The sequence below is a fragment of the Marmota flaviventris genome, chromosome 6 (genome assembly GCF_047511675.1).
Source record: "Marmota flaviventris isolate mMarFla1 chromosome 6, mMarFla1.hap1, whole genome shotgun sequence".
Classification (NCBI taxonomy): domain Eukaryota; kingdom Metazoa; phylum Chordata; class Mammalia; order Rodentia; family Sciuridae; genus Marmota; species Marmota flaviventris.
Window position 1 is genome coordinate 153,303,906 of NC_092503.1, and position 20,536 is coordinate 153,324,441.

Genomic DNA, 20,536 nt, shown 5'->3' on the forward strand with positions numbered 1-20,536 from the left:
TTTTCACAAGGTTTTTGTAGAATATTTAAATGAGCTCAAGTTTGCAGTATCAGAATTATTTTTTTGGAAGAGAATTGACAGACTTAACAGAGGTAAATAAACATTTTTAAAACACAATCAGCACTCTTACAAAAGAAAAAAATGATTTTGTTGTAATTGGCTAATTTGGGGCCAGAGCAATTACCACAAATACTCAATTTTCTTTTAAAATTGTGGTGGGAGGGTGTCACAGTAAAATACTGGCTGCAAAAGAGGAAGGAAAGGTAGAGAGTTTCCTTGTAATGGGTTTTAGGAGAGGGTTGAGAGATTGTGAACACTGAGGTTTTATTAAGTCAACCTCAGTGCTTTAATGATATTTATTTTTTTCTGAACAAGACAAGTTAAAAATAATACACAACAAGCTTATTGTAGAGCCAGAGATTTGTTTATGGAGTATTTTTATTTATTAACTCTGTAATTTTCTGAATTTCAGTAAATGTCAACAGTCAAGAAAATAAAAACTAATATCTGTGAATGGCATACAAATTCTTTAAAGTATGTAGCTTATGTCTACTAGTCAAATTATTTAGCCATGAAGAATTTTCTGGTTTTGTGGGCTAAATATATAGAAGGAAGTATAATTTATAATATAGTTCTAACTTATAAGTTAAAATTTATTTAATTCTCTTTGATTTTTAAACAGAGATTGAATTAGGGACACTTAACCATTGAGCTACATCCCTATTCCTTTTTAGTTTTTGAGATAAAGCCTCACTAAGTTGCTGAGGCTGGCCTTGAACTGTGATCCTTCTGCCTCACTCTCCCAAGTTGCTGAGATTACAGGTGTGCACCACTGAGTCCAGCTCATGTTAATTCTTTGTACAACATCCTGGGATGAAGAACTATCTGTATAGTGCTGTCCAGTAGAAATACCTACAAGCCATGTGTGTGACTTAAAATTGTCTAACAGCTATATTAAGAGGTCACAAGGTACAGATGAAATTTATTTAGGCTAGGCATTTTAATTAACCCAGTATATCCAAAATGTAATCATTTCAACTCATAATCAATATAGAAAGACTTAATCAAATATTTGGCGTTGGTTTTTTCATACCAAGTCTTCAAATTCTGGTGTGTGCTTTCTACCTAGAAGAACCTCTCGGCTTGGACTGCTCGTACCTCACGTGCTCAGTAGCCCATGTGTTTGGGATTTGTGAGGGCTAGTGCTGGTTTATGCTTTTATGTGCTTCATGTTTTTACACATTGTTTTGATTTTTCATCAGTCATTTTCTTATTAAATCTGTCTTCTGAGTCTTTGGTTGGTTAATCTCATGTCACCGTAATTATAGCTGATGTTTTATAGATGTTCTCCTTGAGTCACTGAATTGACATACAAAGAATTATGTTAAAGATCCTTCCAGGAATTAAAAGACTAATTTTAATTTCTGCTCTGCTACAAGGTACTATATAACTTTGGATAAATCTTTCAGCCTTTCTGATCCTCAGAACTGGTGCTTGTAAAATGAAGTAGATAAAGCCTTTTGGCATTTTCTATCTGGTTAATTCTGATTTTAAAAATTATCTCTGAGGTTAAGCACAGGGGTGCATGTCTAGTACTCTCAGGCACTCAGGAGGGTGAGCCAGGAGGATCACAAGCTTGAGGCCAGCGTGGGCAACTTACCAGGACTCTGTCTCAAAATTAAAAATAAAAAGGGCTGGGGATGCAGCTCAGTAGTAAGATATCCCTGTTTCAATCCCCAATAATTGTGTGTATATTATTCAAACACATTGATGAATTCCTCCAATAAGCATTGTGTTAGGTGTAGTGCCAAAACACATCTATGCAACAGAATCTATTGTTAGTGAATAGGGTGGTAAACCCAAGAGACGGAGCTTCCCTTCTCTTCCAGGCCCAGAATTATTAAAGTTTTACATCATCTCCAGGTGCACACCGGGGAGCCCTGGATGGGCTAAGGTAAGGCCTGGGCCAGGCCATTGGTTCGTTGTTTCATTGGTGTCACCAGGCAACTGTATTTTGACCTTTCTTTGAGGAGTTGAATTCTTAGTGGTGAGAAATTATCATTTTTCCCCTATGAGGGAGTTATTTTAAACTAGCATTTTGGTTTCCCCTTGGGCTAGAGGAGAGTTAACATTCTATTTTCAGCATCATATAGTCAAGTTTAATAAATGTGATTACACTCAATTATGCTCATAGGACCAATCATCTCAATGCACACTGACTACATTTGCCGGCTTAGTTCTTTTGAAGCATTTTATGAAATAGGAAAATGAAGATCACTAACATTTGTGTAATCAGAGATTATTGTCATTAAAATTTTAAGTTAAAAATGACTTCAACAGGGCTGGGGATGTGGCTCAAGCGGTAGCGCGCTCGCCTGGCATGCGTGCGGCCCGGGTTCGATCCTCAGCACCACATACAAACAAAGATGTTGTGTCCGCCGAAAACTGAAAAATAAATATTAAAAAAAATTTTTAAAAAAGTTTAAAAAAAATGACTTCAACATAAAACCTACAAAAATTGGCACAGTTTAATTTAAAAAAACAACAGTCTCTATCATATCTTAACACTTTATCTAATTTATGTCAAACTTTTTTTGGAGAAAGAATTAAAGGTAACGATTTGTCATGCTCCCTGGTCCCATTCCACTTCTGTCTCTCTGGAGTTAATGGTTTATTGTAATCCGTGTCATTTCTTTTTTCCTTCTTGCCACTTTTCCTACCTTCTTTTGAACTGAGTATTAAAGTTCAAGTTTATTTTCATTATTTCCTTGTTAGCGGTACCTTTTTTGGGGTGGGTGGGGGAACTAGGGATTGAACTCGGGGGCAGTCAACCACTGAGCCACATCCCCAGCCTTATTTTGTATTTCGTTTAGAGACAGGGTCTCACTGAGTTGCTTAGCATCTCGCTGTTGCTGAGGCTGGCTTTAAACTCGGGATCCTCCTGCCTCAGCTTCCCGAGCTGCTGTACCTTTTGGTTTGATTGGTGGTTGCTCTAGGGTTGAAATATATACCTTTGCAAACTACTTTTAAATAATATTTCACTACTTTAGTGATATATAATTGTATATTATCATTTCTTTCTTTTGTCCTTTGTGCTTATTTTTCTTTTAAAATAATGTATACACTGTCCTGTCTCACAACTAAAACACTCAGGAAATAACCACACAGAGACACAGAAATCCTTTTTCTTTGGGTCTGCGACGGCTCCTCTGACCTTAGGGATCCGTGGAGAGAGGAGGAGAGAGCATGTGCTGAACCCTTTTACTTGAAGCCATAAAAACGAGGCAAGGGGTCAGGTTTCAGGGGGTTGAGTCTGGCTTCATGATGTCTGGTGTCAGCAGGTTGACTGACATTTGGGGAGGTCATGCCCATCTCATGAGCTGTGTGGCGATCATGGCAGAGCGAGGCCTGCCCAAAAAGAGGGGCAACGTCGGTCCAGTCCACTTTGTGCGCTCAGTGCCCACAGTTCACACACACACAGCCCGTGGCTGGCTTGCCACATCTGCACATTCTCGTCACTCAAGGCTAAGGGGCGCTCGGTTCCTACGTGGCAGCTCCCGACAGTAGACCCAACAATGTGTTGCTTTAAACACTCAATTGTATTTTGAGAGAGAAAAATTGAGGAAAAATACTTTTTATATATTCCCACTCATTTACCATTTCTGATACAATTTATTCCTTTATGTATTATCTGATATTTTCCTTTGTTTTCTATGTTATTTCTCTTCTGCATAAAGATCTGGATTCTCCTAGGGGATATGGATTCTTCTGCTTTCTGATTCTTTCTGCCTTGTCTGTCTGAAGAATCTGTTTTGCCTCATGTTTGCAGCTGTTCTCCGGGATGACAGCTTCTCAGTATCTCAGGGCTGACTCCGCGTTGCACTCCAGCTTGCATAGTTTCTGACACCAAGTCCTCCTCCCTCTTCCCTTTAAGCTGTATTCAGTGGCTTTCTCTGCCTGCGCGTGTGGCTCTTTGGGCATGTATCTCTGTGCTCTTTTCTCCTCTGTAATATTCCATCCTGTGAATCCTTGCCTTCTGAGCTCCAGTGTTGACCTCATCAGCTCAACAGGGTCAGCAGGCTCTGCTCAGCTCCCCCCTTTCTGCACTGGGCAGCACCTCCACACAGTAGTGGGGAAGTCACTGCTCACCTTGTTTCTCTCTCTCGAGAATGGCAGCTGTGCACCACCGGCTGCTCTTTGTCTGGTTGTTGGGTCATGGACTTTGCCAATTTTTTTTTTTTTTTTTTTGAGAGAGATAATTTTTTTTAATATTTATTTTTTAGTTTTTCGGTGGACACAACATCTTTATTTTATTTTTATGTGGTGTTGATGATCAAACCCAGCGCCCCGCACGTGCCAGGCGAGCACGCTACCGCTTGAGCCACATCCCAGCCCCTTACCAGTTGTTCTTATGACTCACGGTATTGAAGTAGTTCTTGTAACAGTTAATCCTTTAGGTGTGCAAGTGGAAGTCCTCACAGTATTTCCTTTTAATTAAACTCTGTGTTGTCGTCATTGTGGCTAGAGCCAACAGTTTGCACTGTAGGTAGCAAGTAGGTCTGCAGATACCACTTTGGTTAGCATAGCTTTGGACAAGTTATAGAGCTGGTTATTGGAGTGCATGCTGTTCTATTGTAATGAATATTTTTTAGAAACTAATTTTAGTTATAGATGGCACAATACCTTTATTTTATTTATATTTATGTGGTGCTTTGGATTGAACCTGGTGCCTCATACAAGGTAGGTAAGTACTGTACCTCTGATCCACAATCTCAGCCCCTATTTTAATAAATATTAAAAGCACCTTTCATTAATCCATCTGCAGGTGTTTATAGTGCTTTGTTCTTGGAGATTTTACATTGAAGAGGCAAGTGATCCAGTCCTTGGGAATGGGATATCATGATAACCCTAACCTTCCTATCTTGATGAGTCTTCTTTTCCTCAAAGGAGAACTACTTACTGTTTTGGAGAACGTTCAGACTTGACTGATTGTTCTAGAGCTGCTCTTTGCTCTTGCATCGTATAGGAGCAGCACGTGCACATACACACGCCTGTGGCCACTCACCTTCACCACCTCAGTTAGTTCGGGAGAGTCAGTGTGACCCGAGTTACTGTTGCTTGGTGTGTGGTTAACAGGGGCTTGAGGACGAGTCTGCTTTCCTTTCCTTTTCCCACCTCCCAAGAGACCTTCTGTTGTACAAATTCTAATTTGTCCCTCCAGAAGCTGTAGCTGTGGCTCGACCTCGGTGAGACTCTAAGTTTGTGGCAAGTGTTGGTTTATTTGTGGGTTTTCAATGTAAATGATGCTAAATGCGCACCTGGGGCTGTGTGCCGGGAAGGAAGAAGGAAAAGGAGAAACAGGCCAGCACCCCTCCCTTTGGCTGCGGTGACACCGTCGGGAAGGCAGGAAGGTGCTACTCGCCGGGATTCCTTCTACTCCTACCCATTTATGTTTGTCTCTCTTGTTTCATACATTTTGTTCAATTTTGCTAAATTCCCTGTGCCTCCCCCCATAAAATTTAAAGAAACTAACATAATTTAGGAAGACTGCGAAGCTCCGTCCTCTTCTCCCGCTCCCTGTAGTGCAGAAACTGCATTCAGTGTTCAGGAGTCTTTCCAAACCTGGAGTCACTGAGAGCTTTTGCTGGCGGCATAGTAGACGGTGGCTGCTTTATTACGCTTGACCACACAGAGCTTATCACCTGTCTTTTTTGCTCCCCTGGCCATCCCAGTGAGGCTGACCTCCTGTAAGGACTTCTTTAACACAGGCTCCCATTTCACACTTACCTTCAGCCCAACCCAGCCTGTCGCTCGCTCGACCTAGCCACGCTGACCTCTTGGTGTGGCGTGGGAACTGCTGGCATGTGTCGCTGGGTCTCGGTCCTGATAGGCCCTCTGCTTGGAGAGCTGTTCTTTTAGCTTGCTAGTCTGGCTGGCTCCCTCGGGTTTTGTATCATCACAAGTCTTCCTCCACTGTTCCTGTCACAAAATAACAGTGTCTTCCTCAATTCCTTTATCACCCATACCTTTTATCTTTTAAAATTGAACTTTTACTTATTGCCCTTCCTACTTAAGTTTCATGAAGGCAGATTTTATCTCTCAAATTTAGAGCAGGGTCTGGCCCATAACAAGTACTCAGTTTTGCTTGTCAGAGGAGGGAATGAATGAATGAAAGACATTTTACTTGTATGAGGACCTAAACTGTATACCTGATGCCCCTTCAAACTGAACACAAAAGAATATAATAAAAAGCAGAAAACAATACTTGATGTTGAGTTGAACTTCCTTAATTATAAATAAAGAATATCAGGATCCATTTATACTTTTGGTGGAGGTCACTTTTGAGAAAGACCTTCAGGACCAAAAAACGTGAGTCATGAAGAAGTTGTTCTTGAAAATTTTCAGTTCTATTCTTCATTTTGTAATGAGGTTTAATAGTCCAAATAATGAAAAACCCTTTATATCTTTAGTTTTCTTTGCTCTTTAAATTATTCTATAGCTGTTTAAGTTAGTGCTAAAACTTGAGTAAATTTGTGTACATTACTGATCTACAGAAACTACCAGCTACTGTGCTGGTTTTCTCACGGCCTATCCCGGCACCTCCTGCGCTCCTGTGCACACTCTCTGTGTGTCTACGTAGTGTTTACATGTGTTTGTCTGTAGGAGGAGGGACCTTTCAAATGTAAGTTGAAGTGAACTTAGTTGATCCGAACACATGGATTTTTTTTATAGCAAGCAACCTCATTAAATACATTGATGGAACCAAAATTCAGCAAGAGCTTACCATGTGCTAGGCACCACTGTATACCCCAGGGACGTGTGTTTTAGTAAGAGTTTCAGGTCTCTGCCTGTGGGATGCTTGTATCCTGTTCAGGACAGACAAACCAATCACTGCAACATGTTGGATTACAAAGTTATAGCCAAGGTGGGGGAGAGGACGGGAACCGAGCATTTAAACTGGTCTCAGTGGTCACAAAGGTATTAACTATGCAAATAAGAGTACAGAGGCCTTTTAGATAGAGAAGACAAGATGTGCTTAAAGCATAGAGATCTAACTGCAGCGACTATCTAAGATTATCTGAGTCCCAAGGGATATAGGTATTCCGGCTGCAGTGAGTTTTCCCCACCGTTAGGCTTGCTAAGAGCAATGGGGGGTTGTGCTTGTGAGGGAAAATGCCCTTGATCATAGAAGATATATGTGACACGTTTAAAGTGCCATAGTGTCCACATCTGTTCTCAAATGGTTCAGAAAAAAGGTACCTGCATATGTGGGTATGGAGCAGGGGCTCACAGCACAGCAGAACGTTACTGAAGAGACTGGTGACGGAGGTGCAGGTGTTCATGGCTCTATTGAAACTTTTCTGTGTTTCACATTATTCAAAATGAAAAGAACTACAGGGCATGTAGCTCAGTGGGAGAGCTCTTAACCTAGAATGCAGGAGACCCTGGCTTCAATCTCCAAAACCGTGGAAGGAAGGAAAGGAGAGAGGGTGGGAGAGAGGGAGGGAGGGGAAAACTCTGATGTCAGTAAGACTTTTTAAGAAAGTTTGTAAAGGTACTATAAACATATAATTGGGGAGTTTGCTAGTTAACAATTATCTTGTATGGGGGCCTGTGAGATAGGTTACTGTCAGATTTATCAATTATATAACAGCATAGTTTGGTTCTATTATGATATCATTAATAATCATTAATATTTTTTTTATTTAGAAAGGCCGATGCACATTCAGGGAAAATGAGAGCTCTGTGGAGAGTGAGCAGCCCCACCTTGGGCTGGGTCCGATATTTACAGAAGGGCTGTATCAGGAGTTGGGCTGGAGCTGGGGCCAGGTGGAGCTGCCCAATTTTGTGCCTGTTTTCCCTGCACTTGCCTGTGTCCCTCAATTTACAAGGGCATGGGCCAAGGGGATGTTGCTCAAGATTTATAACTGGGCCTAAGAAGGTTATCTAAGTCCTTTTTTTACCTACAGAACAGCATGGAAATTTTGAGTGTCCACTAGTACTATTAAAAGGGACAAAAAGGATTTTATTATCTAACTTGCTATTAAATAAGTAGGCTGAAGAGGCACCTGCCTCTGTGTGTGTGTGTGTGTGTGTGTGTGTGTGTGTAACATAGAAGTATATCTTGAAGAAAATTTCATGACCTTTCAAATAGAGGGTCATATTTATTTCTGGAATCTGTAAAGTTTTAAAAAGAAAAAGCCCATAAAGTCTTTTTGTATTCCTTACTGGGGGAATGAAGAGTGGAGGAACTGGGAAGGGATCATGGATGGGACTGAGAGGAGGAATGGACAAGCTAAAGGTGGGAATGGAGGACAGGAGTCGGAGGCAGAGGGCGAGAGTGAGCTGGAGAAGGAAGAAGGTTTCTAAGGATGTTTGGTCGTCTTGCCATCTAGTGCCCTTTAACTGCTGCTCTCTCGTGGCTTGCTGCTTTTATATTTTTGCAACCCTTACTTTCAGAAACTCGTTGAGGAATAATTAACTTATGGTGGAAGCTTTCCCCAGCCATAAACCAAGAGCTGCCAGAGAAGCGTAGCGTTTCTAACCAGTTGAAACCAGTCTTTACCTGTATTTTAATTTATTACAGTGAAGCGCATACATAGGAAAAGTTGTAGTCAGTCATAAGCTTTTGAAATTGCGTTTTGGCAAAGTGTGATTTTTTTTTTTGTTGTTATTGTGAGACAATTTTATTGAATATTATCTTTTATTATTTACCTTTTATGTTTTCTGTTTTTTCCATTTTCTGCCATATCAAATTACTATGGAGCACAGATTGGAATCCAGCTGTTGAGGTTGTTCTCTATTCAGGGAAAAGTATCCTTGCCTGAGCTGCTGGCTGATCTGCAGTTGCCTGTGTGAGAGGAAAGTGGAGCCTGGTAACTGAACTTTGCAAAGGGTTTTTCCTGTACCGTGCATTTCTTGCCTTCCTCGTATTTGCTCCTTACCAAAATTAAGGCCTCAGAATGATGGATGATCTGATGAACCTCATGGACATTAGAAAAGTCAGGAAGACTGGACGATTTGGAGAAAAATGAACCAAACTGGAGAGATCAACAATTTTCAGAAAGTGATATATCTTCTTCTTTGAATGGAAAGCTAATTTCCGTCTCCCACTTTCCCATCCCATCCCGTCTTTGGATGCATGTATTTATTTCTTTAGTTGGACCTTCACTTTGCTTATCTTAGTTTTTCTTGTACCTCTTTTTCAATTTCATGTGTTCATTTTTTTTTTTTTGACACGTGTTAATCAAAGGCCAAGTTACAGTGCAGGTTGGGCCCTCTCCTTGGGACTGACATCAGATCCACTTGAGGGCAGCCCAGCTGGCTCACATCTAAGTCTCTTCTCCAAGGCCACCTCCTTTCAGCCCCACCACCAATAGGGCTGCACACAAGGTCCCCTGTATGACTGTCAGTGTCCTCTTTCTAGCTCCTGGATGACAGTCAACCTTAGATAGCAGAAGTTTAGTGGCAAATCGACGTTTAACATGAGCTGAAAGAGCTGCAGGGCACATAGTAGGTAAGGGCCTAATAAATATTTGATGGATGTACAAAGAAATGAATGTGCAAAGGAATATAGCTGCTAACTGAAGTCCTTCAGGAACGAAGCTGTTGAGGCGAGAGCTTCTGTCCGTAAGTATGGCCAATTAAGTGTGCAGATTTAAGCATGAGTGTGTCCCAGTGTGTGTCCATTACTGATTGCTGCAGCCCGCAGGTTCCCAAGTGAAATCATATGCAAGCCTGCCCTGACAGGAACTGCTTGCCAGATGAGTCATCATGGGACTTCCCAAGAAAAAAGGATGTCAGCCTGGGGATTCCACACTTAGCTTTACCTTTAGTATGAAAGGCCTTCTGTGACCCAAGGATTGGAAGAATGGAATCTCATTAGAACTGATGCTTGAAACCTGGGCTTCCTCCAGTTGATTAGCAGCAAGACCTACTGGCACACTTTTTTTTGGATTGAATTGGCAGGGTTCTCGAGTCCAGGGCTTCCCACTTGCACAGGCTCTCGGTTCTTTGTTTTCCACCAGGTCCTTGTTACACGGGGTACTTTAGCAGCCTTGATGAGAGCGGTAAAGACTGTTGTTTCTGTGGCTGCTGATTTCGTGTTACAGCTCTTCCCCCTTCTGTGATTTGATTTGAAGTCTCAGCCCACCAGGGGCCGTTGGTCCCACCTCTGCCTTTCCCAGAGCTGACTGGTTTTCTGCATGGCTGCTGTTTCCATGCTATTCACGGTGACTTTCCCTCTGTATTCCTCTCCAGCAGCAAGGCACTGCTCCAGAATCTCGCTCTCCACAGAAGGCATAACATGGAACCATTTGGATGGAAAAATTATAAATTAAAATTATTCTGTTCACTTTAAAATATTCATTGTGTTGCTCAAATGCCAGTAACTGGAAAATCATGGATAATGTCCTGTTTTCAAAACCTCTTTGAGAATGTTTGAGATCTGTTTGTGTTGTTGCTCACCATCTCTCTTCCTGGAGTGGAATTTATGATAAAGTATTTTTTTAAAAGGTTGCATGAGTCCAGAGTCTGATGGCATATATAATATTAAGAATTTAAAATGACACTATTAATTGCAGTTCATTTTTAAATAGAAAAATGTTTCGTGTACAGAGCATGTTTATAAAAATTTTAAGACTTACAAAGATAGCCAGTAGACATGCCAGCCTCTTTCTTGGTAGCCAGTGGTATGCCATACTCTTCTTATGAAATGATTAAAACTAAGCAAAGATTGATTATTTCCAGAGCTTATATACTTAAATTAAACAAAGAAAACCTTTATATTCACAACACAGCTGTTATTTTGTTTGTTTTTTTTGTGGGGGGAGGGGATCTTAGGGTTTGAATCAGGGGTTCTTTATCACTGAGTACATCCCCATCCCCCCCTTTTTTATTTTGAGATGGGGTTCACCTAAGTTTCCAGGGCTGACCTTGAACTTGGGCTTCTCTTGTTGGAGTCTATAGAGTAGCTGGGATCATAACATGTGCCACGAGGCCTGGTTAGGATTTTTATACTAAAAACATCTCTCTTTTTTTTTTTTTAACTGGAGCCTTCTTTTGAGATCTTCTGTTCTCATTGCTAAACAGTGATCCTTTAGTTTGGGAAACTAAAATTGTATTTCTATCTTTGTATTTTCCATGTTGTGTGGGTGTGGGTGGGGCTGTGTGTGTGTGTCTCAGAAAGCTAGGGAAAAGCTGGGGTGTAGCTTAGTGACAGAGTGTGTGCCCAGCATGCGCAAGGTCCAGAGTTCAATCCCAGCACTGGGGAGAAAAAAAAGATATGACCATTAGAAGATTAGATTTTTTTTAATAAAGTGAATTTGTCCCTTATTCTAAAGCAAAGAATTGTGATTAGAAATCTTAACTCCAAGCTGTGGAAAAATCTTGATTTTTTTTGGGTTTTTTTTTTTTTTTGCCTTTTTATGCTGTAAATTTTATCCATGTTCCTGTAAATGCCATATGTTGTATTTGTTGTCTCTCTTGGCTCGGAAAATTTAAATGTAGTTTTGAAATTCTTCTGTCAACTAAAGTCAATTTAAAATGATAATGTCAAGACACTTTCTAGAAACTTCCACTTTGGTTTGGACTGACGTCCTAGCTCCTGCGCCTGCCTGTGTGTTGAGGTTCTTCAGAGGCAGGAAGTCACTGGAGCATGAACGTTTTCACAGGCTGGTTCCTCTGTGTTAGCCTGCGAGTCACTTGGCCTTCTGCAGTAGGCTGATCCTTTAATTGAATATGGGTTCAAACATGTTCTGTGTGTGCACCAGGAAACCCTGGGTGGCTCTCCTTCACTCTGTTTTATTCATTTGAAATGGCATTAGGTGATCCAAAGGATTTCCTCTTGATTTTTGGAAGGATGTTTTTGCAAGCTCTAATATTTGACGAGAGGATTCTTTATGATAACAAAAATATAAATGCACTTTCTTTAAGTCTGACTGGTGGGAAATAGGGGGCACGCAGTCTGGGAATGGCCTTCCAACACAAACACCGTTTATGCTGCGACCAACATTTTTGGATACGGCAATAAAATGAACAGTATTTTTAACTGAATAAAGAAGAAAGATTAGAATAAACTACTACAGGGAAGTAGTTCCTTGGAATTAGTAAGTTGACAGTTTTCCTTGGGTTGGTGATAGGCTGACTGCTGACAGTACCTGTTCTCTCCAGGGACAGTTTCAGTTCCAGGGCTCCTGGTGTTCAATAAGCTGGGTATTCTCTGAGGTGGGCCTGAAGCCCTAGCCCTGACCAAGTGCTGGGGAGGGAGCTCAGTTGAACCGATTGGCTGTGAGCGTCAGTCACTTCCTGGGACACACTGACAATTTACAACATCGGGTAACTCGGTGGTGTTCATAAACCGAACTTAATAACCCCTGCCACTAAGGGATGGCTGCATTTCCCTGCAACTGAGGACCCAGACTGCCTGCATCATGGTGTCAGCGGCTGCATTAGGAGGGTGAGCAGCTGTAGGGTGCGGCAGCTCTGAACAGATTTGTTCCTTATCTCCTTTGATTCGCAGAGGGTGTCTGTGAGATCTGGTTGACCAGTGAAGACACGGGGGCCTACGGCAGGGATATCGGCACCGACCTCCCCTCGCTCCTGTGGCGCCTGGTTGAAGTCATTCCCGAGGGAGCGATGCTGAGGCTCGGCATGACGAACCCCCCCTATATCCTAGAGCATCTGGAGGTAAGGACAGTGACCTGGTGACACCATTGCCCGCCCAACCCTGAGGCTGCCCAGGATGGTCTCCTCAGCTTCACTAGAAGCCATTTCACCTTTGTGGTGGCCCCTCACAGCGACGAATCGAGTCTTTCAGGTCCCCTTGTGTCAGTCCACGCGGTTTGTTGCTGCTTCCTCATCATCAGTGAATGCTCCTTACGTTTTTCAATACTTGACACCTTCTCCTGGGTGCTTGTCGGCTCCTTGCAGTCCTTCAGTTCCCCACACCTAAGGTCCCCTCCACCCCGCCCTGCCTACTTCAGAACTGGTAATAAGTTGTATTAATTTTGCAGTCAACAGCCAATATGATGTCATCCAAACTCCATTAGCCATGTTAGTAAGAATACTGCACCCTGTGTTTAGGGGTTATTGAGTTTGTCCCTTTGTCCAGGGACAGAGTGGAATCAAACAACACAGAGTGATGCCCTTCCACTTGATTCATCTTGATCACTGAGAGCAGAGAAGGAGGCATCCCTCAGGCCGCTGGTTTCATCTTTATATCCACAGACCAGGACGTTCGCCTTACATAGCTAGGTGTCAGACTAGAAAAAACAGCAACTGTTACAGATGACAAATGCCATAGTAAACTGAGCCCACATGCCTGTAATCCCAGCAACTTGGGAGGCAGGAGGATCACAAATTCAAAGCAACTTAATGAGACCCTGACTCAAAATTCAAAAAATAGAAAGGGTTGGTGATATAGCTCAGGGGTAAGGTACCTCTGGGTTTAATCCCTTATGGTGTTGGTGGTACTACTACTACTAATAATAATAATAATAAGAGGAAGAATATCTGAGCAAAGAGTGTGGACAGGGGAACAACCACGTAAAGGAAATGAGCCGAGTGTGGTGGTGCAGGCCTGTGATCCCAGTTACTCTGGAAGCTGAGGCAGGTGGATTGCAATTTTTAAAGCCAGCCTGGACAATTTAGCCAAACCCTGTCTCAAAAAACTAAAAGGTCCGCAGATGTAGCTCCCTTACCTGGGAGCATAGTCTGGTATGTGCACTGGCCTGGATGCAGTGCCCAGCGTGGCAAAGAAGTGTGCGTGCTAGGATGCAGGGCGTTTGGAGAGGCGATTGCCATAGGTTCACGACATTGGACCTGAGTCCAGGAGCTCTCAGAACGTCTTGTGAAGTGGGGAAGGAAGTCTCTTATTCAGGTGTGACCTTTGCTGTACGTTTGTGCAGAAAAAATAACAAATCAGCCAAAATTGCTGAAAGTTAATGCATAAATGCAAATACATATTTGAATATTTAAAAGTTATTCATGTTGATTTGATTTTCGTTCTACATTTGTGAGGTTTTTGTTAAATAGCCACCTTAGTATCCACAATGTAATTTAGAAATTCTGAGAACAGTGTTAATAACAATGATTGTTAATTGCAAATATATAATGAAGAAATATAGCAATTTCAATTGTGTTATTTACATTTTCCCAGCTAGGTCTTTCTAGTAAAGGGTATAGGAATTTTACGGTAAGTTTGGTCCCTCACAGCATGTGGGATGATTCTGATTTGCTTTTAAAAATAATTCACAGACACGTCAACTTTCGCTTAACACTTTGACTCAACACTTGAAAAAGCAAGTGATTCTGTGTAAAAAGGAAATATGCTAAAAGCTGTGGCAGTCTTGCCATGTTTGCAGTAAATGTGGAGCATGCATCGTTGAAGACCCAGCGGCGTGCTGGGTACGTGGTCGGTAGGAAGGGAGCTGGGCCCCTCCAGTGTGTGGTTTATGATGGCGTGGTGAGAGAAGAAAAAAACACGATTATGGATTCAGGGACAGTGCAAGCTAAAGTTGGAGAAGTTCAACTGTAAACACAAGGGGAAAAAATCACGTTCTGGCTCTGAGGTGACTTCAAGTACTTCTTGGAATAAAGTCAGCATTTTAATGATTGCAAGATTCAGCAGCCCTGCTGCGTCCAGATCCAGTCCTCCTGCTCACCACCTACAGGAGTGACCGTCGCTGGCCTCCCACAGATGCTCCAGGAGAGCTGCTCAGAATCAACCCGAGGTGCTAAGCATGACTGTATCCTTCACCTGGAAAACACCGCGTTGAGTTCATAGAGCTCAGAGAGTCTGGGAACAAGTCGATAGTCACATGTGATGGTTTCTAAATCCTTGCCTTGAATTGGGTGTGATGTTGGCCTTCCCTCTCACAATGTTGTCGTCTTGAAGTGAGGACATACATGGTCCTCTCATCCCTGCGTCTACCCCTCCCAGTAGTTCTAGAGAAATGAGTGTAAAGGAGTGAATGAAGGAGGAAGCTCCTTCCTAAAGTCCTGGTAGGGCACCCAGCCCAGTCAGCAGCTTTGACCCCTCAAGTTTCTGACCTTGACAGGCAGCAGAAGATGACGGAGGGTGAGAGGTTTCCCCTGAGCAAGCCGCAGATTCCTGTGTGCTTCACAGGCAGGGGTGGGACCCGCCTTTGTGCCACCTGGGGGAAGCCGGCACCCAGAGGTGTGCTGGGAGGAGCTGGGCCATCTGCACCCAGAAGCTTTGCACACCCTCCCCCTCCTCCTCCCCCCCCTCCTCCTCCTCCCCCCCCTCCTCCCCCTCCCCCTCCTCCTCCCCCTCCTCCTCCCCCTCCTCCTCCCCCTCCTCCCCTCCTCCCCCCCTCCCCCTCCTCCCCCCCTCCCCCCCTCCTCCCCCTCCTCCCCCTCCTCCCCCCCCTCCTCCCCCTCCTCCCCCTCCTCCCCCTCCTCCCCCTCCTCCCCCCTCCTCCCCCTCCTCCCCCCTCCTCCCCCTCCTCCCCCTCCTCCCCCCCTCCCCCTCCTCCCCCCCTCCTCCCCCTCCTCCCCCTCCTCCTCCTCCCAGGTTTATTGCTGGGACTGTGCTCCTTGTGTTCCTGGAAGAAGCCTCACCAGCAGTCTGTAATCACAGAGCACTTTGCTGGCCCTGCCCTCCTCTGTCATTCTGTTCACTGCACATCCCTGACTCGCAAGATTTTTTTTTTTTTGGTAAAAAAAAAAAATATATACACACACACAGTTTAAAGTGAAATTATTTAAAGGAAAATTCCAACTTTTCTATTGTGTTATGTTAAAAGAACAGTGTAGAAAAACATGAGTTGAGGAAACGCTTTACTAAATCTCTGTAGGAATAGAAGATGGTGACTCCACCCTCAGGATGTGCTTTGAAGGTCTCGTCCAGCGTCAGGCATTGCGTTTGCACTCTGTGCAGGAGCTATTGCATACATGCCTACTGAGTAAAAGGCAGAGCTCCCCATCACCGCCGGCAGCCGAGAGTAAAGTAGCTTCTGGAGCCTTCACAGTCCTCATTTCTATCTCCTCATTGCCTTAAAGATACACAGGATTCATTTTAATGGTGACATAGGTGACAGTGTGTCAGACATAAATATGCTGGCAACACCAGCAAACCCAAGGAACAGCCACAAGCCTGTGCGATACTGGACTGATAAAATAGTAGATCAAAAGTATTTACTGTCATATATATCTAAAAAGACCAAATAAAAAAATATTTGACCTTATCCTAAAGTCTAGGGCCTCTCCATCACCTATTGGCTAAGGATAAGCTCTTCAGTGTACATTCAGGGGCCTTAAATACTATTTAATTACATCCCATTTTTTTTTTTATTCTTTTAGTACCTTGTGATGTCTCCTGTGTAGCCCAGAAACAGCACTCTAGTGTGTATGTGTATATATTTTTCTCAATCACATACATACACCTCCATGTACATATTTTTAGCCATTTCATACTTGTAAGATTCGCCCTTAATCTCTTTCCTGTTCCATGTGATGACAGTTAGTAGTAGGGTATTCATCAGTATACTTACACTTGTTGACTAATATATTGCCATGCTAGTGTCAAATAGGCAGTATCTCCCTGAGTTTGCTTTCCCATCCGTTCCCCTCATGCAGTAATCCCGGTGTGTTGCTCTTGGGGGGACTCTGCTCTAGAGAAGGTCGAGCATCTTGTGCATTTGATTCCTCTTGTAACTGCATTGCTTAGCCCTGCCCTCCTGGTAGCAGGCAGCCCCCAGCCATGGTGTTAATTCAGACAGTAACAAGTGAGCCCAGGTGTGGTGAGACCTGTGATGGTGGTGTGGTGGCTGCTGCCAGCAAGACCCTGGGAATTTCTGGTCACTTAATTTCAAAACTGGACAACAGGAACAACAATAATAAAATCAGCACACTTCATCCCATGTGTAGCATTCCCAAGAAGCCATGCGCTTGCTTTCCCCATGTGCTGGCTCTCCCACGGCAAGGGAGCTCTGCAGGTGTTTGCACCTCCATGTTATTGATGAGAAGCTAACTGGGTGACCCACGTTGCTAGTGGACTGGGAACTGGTGTTGGTCTCCTCAGCCCCACTGTGCTTTCTACCACTACCCCTGCATGTTCCAGGAACCTTCCTGAACCTTCCCACCATAGGACTCTCTCTGTATCAGGGTGCACCATGACTCCCTCCTGCCCTGGGCTCCACCGTGGCTGGTTCCACCTTTAGGGAGGTGCATTTCCTTTGTGTGCTAACACCCCACTCCGGGCACACTGAATGCAGACAGCTCTGGTTTTGCCTGTTAGCTGTTCTTTGACTAAAAGTCTCATGGAATAGGCTCCGTTATCTGTAGGCTCTTCTTTCCCTTCCTCCTCCTCCTCAGAGTTAACTGCTGTTTAGATTCTTTACTAGGGAAGTCAGCAGTGGATACTCAAGGAGGAGAAATTATTAGAGGTTTTAGTTTTCTGGGTTGGCTGGTAAGGAAAAGGTATTAAAGCTGTTTAGCAGGAGGGACAATAAGAAGAATCTGGATTTTTACATGATGAATAATTTAAGAGACCTGTGTCAAAGTGGTATCAGGATTCTAGTGATCATTTACAACTTGCCTCAGGAAGGGCCAATAAATAACTCTAAATGGGGCTGGGGTGGTGGCTTAGTGGTAGAGCGCTCGCCTAGCATGCATAAGGCACTGGGTTCGATCCTCAGCACCACATAAAAACAGAATAATGTGAAGTAAAGATACATATATAAATAAATAGTTGTTAAAAAATCACTCTAAATGAAGTATTTGTTTAGTTAGGGCTATAGTCACGTTAAAAGTTATGTTACTTTATAAAATTTTGCTGGAAAATATTGACTCTAACGTTTACATTAATATTATGCTATATATTTTATTTAGCTTGAATTAAAATATTTGGCACTGTTTAAGACTTAGGTTTAATACGTTTATGTTACGTGTCATCAAAAGGTTAACCACAAGTAGTGATATTTTAAATATTCCATCTGGTTTTGGTTGGAATCTTTGACTCACTCTACCCGCCAGCCTCCTGCTACCCTGGATATTTGTGTGTTTGCTTCTAGTTCACTGAGTTTTTGCTCTAACCTAATAGTATGTTTAGCAAAATGAATGTATCTGCTGAAAGATGGTAGATACCTGTCAAGGACTTTTGTTGCAAGGTAGTTTATGAACATTGATAATACCTTTGGCTTGGCAGACTTCTGAAAAGTGTCTCCTAGTTTCAAAATAATAGCCAACTAGTGCCTGCTGTGCTTATGTTCCATCAAAGCAATACAGAATTTCCACACTGAACTCAACAGTCCAAACAGGCTCTTCACAAATTTGTTTTCCAAAGGTTTTATACTTTCCAGAACAATAGAAAAATATGTAAATAGATTCTTCATTGTTGAATTCAAAGTATTTTCCATTTTTTTGATGAATAAAAGGGTGAGCTATCAGATGATTTATGTTGAGCGAGAAAATAAAAATGAGGAATTCTTTATTTCTGCCATCCTCTCCCTGCGGGGCTTTTGAGGCTTTTCAGGCGGTGGCTCTACCGACTGTTGCCCCATTTCCTTGCTATTTATAGGCACCCGTGCTCCATTTCATCCTTACCTTGGCTTTCAGGAATAAATATCAAGAGGTCAGCGAGACCCCAGGAAGTGGGAACCAAAGTGCGTCTGAAAGTTGGGGACTCCCCACGTGCAGGAAGCGGGTGCGTGTGTGTCCACTTCACAGCGCTTTACTGGAGCCTGGTTCTCAAAGTCCAGAGAATCCCCCCTGGAGGGGATGTGGATAAAAGAAGTGGCCCCCCTGGCCAGCTGAATGATTTGACTACTTCCCATAAAAGTGAAATTGAAATGCTCATCCCCACCTGCAAGAGTTTAGGCTCCACCCCACATTCTAGTGCTGCAGCTTCCTGGATGGATCTGGCTCTTGGCTCAGCAATGATTCAGTGAGGCCCTTCCACCAGAAACCCAAAATCCAAAGCAAAGAGCTCACGCCCCTGCCCATACAGGAGTCTCGGCCTCTTTGTCCTTGTGATATCACTTTACCCTGTCCAGACTTCCACCCCTAATTCCAGCCCTGCCCAGGAAGCCAAATTTCCTTCATCTGGGTCCATAGCTTGCAGCTGTCCCTGTCTTGGCCTCGGTGTGTGACATTACCAAGGCCGAATCCCTGTTGACTGAGGGACCCAGAAGAGAAATGAGCTCACTGACAGATGGACTTGGTCCCAGGGCCGATTGCTCTTCATTACTGCTGTTATTTTGTGCTTGTCGTCCTTATTGTGTCTTCTGAGGAGAATGTGGATGAATGCTTTGTGTGTCAAAAACACTGGGTACCTCTGTCTTCCGGGGGGGGGGTGGGGTGGAAAATGCCGTGCCTACAAGTTATTTTATGGCCATTAATTCTTACATAGGGAGTCCCCCCGGGGTCCCGCTGCAACTCTCTGATCAGTTTCTAAATTACAAAGATTATGTGGACATGTGCGTGGATTTATATTCCACTGTGGGAATATAAATGTCCAAACTATTTTTGGATATCCTAGAATGCTTTAGTCCACACTGTGGTATATTTTTTCTGGATTTCTTAAAGATTAATATCATCGATTATTTTTCTCTTGCCCTTGGCCTAAATTACTACATATTGTTGTTGAAAGGCAGTGACACATAGATGTTCAGTCCCAGAAGAGATGATGACTTTCCGGACTGGAAAAGAAGAACCTAGGAATAGAACGGGTGTCAGGTGGTGAGTGAAAAGTGCTTAGTCAAATCCTTTATGAGGAAATTGTTGCCATAGTCGGCTATCTGAAGCCATGTCACACCGTGTATTTTTTAACAGTTATGTTTATATACATATATAGTATTTTACTTATTTTTATGTGTATGTATGTGTATAGCTTTCATTCTAGCATACTTGAGAAACGTGAAAATCGACATTTCATTTATTACATACAAATATTCACATTTCATCTTCTAGTGGTCCAGTATAAATTTACATTTATTCGCGAGGACATTAGAGATGTATATGGTATAATTTGCAACTAAAAGGCATTTCACTGTGCTGTTCCCGGAATCCTTGATTTAACCAGAGTAGCTAAGATGACCTCCACTCACTGTCAAATCAGTGTGGTTCACGCTCCGCGCTCCACATTGTGGGCTTTTCTCCCTCATTCATCTGGAAGCCAGTTACCTGAGACCACTGAGGAAAGCTCTGGTGAAGTCTTCCTGAGCACAGGGAGTGGTGCCACCTAAGCAGCCCGCGCACCTTCCTTCATGCTTGGTCCTCGGTGCCTCGCGCTCTGCCTTGGTCGCTTTGCTCTGAGGGCCTGTGAAGGCTGTGGCAGGCACTTGCTAACCCGGCACTTAGTAAAACGAAACTTAGCAAAGTGAGATCTTCATATTTTATACTAGGCTGGTAATCGGCTTCTCAGGTGGTTCATGGTGTAGAAGAGGAAAGTTGGTGATGAAGTCAGGGGTCCTAGAATAGGGAGGGACGTTGTGCGTGTCTGCAGGAAGAAAAGTTCATTTCTTCAGCCACTTCTCTCTATTTCTTATCCACTAAATTGGTGGTGGTTTGTAGG

General features: G+C 43.1%; 1 protein-coding gene across 6 annotated transcripts in view; it reads left to right on the forward strand.

The window, feature by feature from the left end:
* The window catches only part of Cdkal1 (CDKAL1 threonylcarbamoyladenosine tRNA methylthiotransferase), a 596,174-nt gene that overhangs the window by 351,162 nt on the left and 224,476 nt on the right, over positions 1-20,536 (forward strand). For all 6 annotated transcript variants that reach the window (XM_027948318.3, XM_027948315.2, XM_027948319.2 and 3 more), the window contains one exon: positions 12,521-12,687. In XM_027948318.3, coding sequence (XP_027804119.2) covers positions 12,521-12,687 — 167 coding nt within the window. The remainder of the gene's footprint in view (positions 1-12,520; positions 12,688-20,536) is intronic.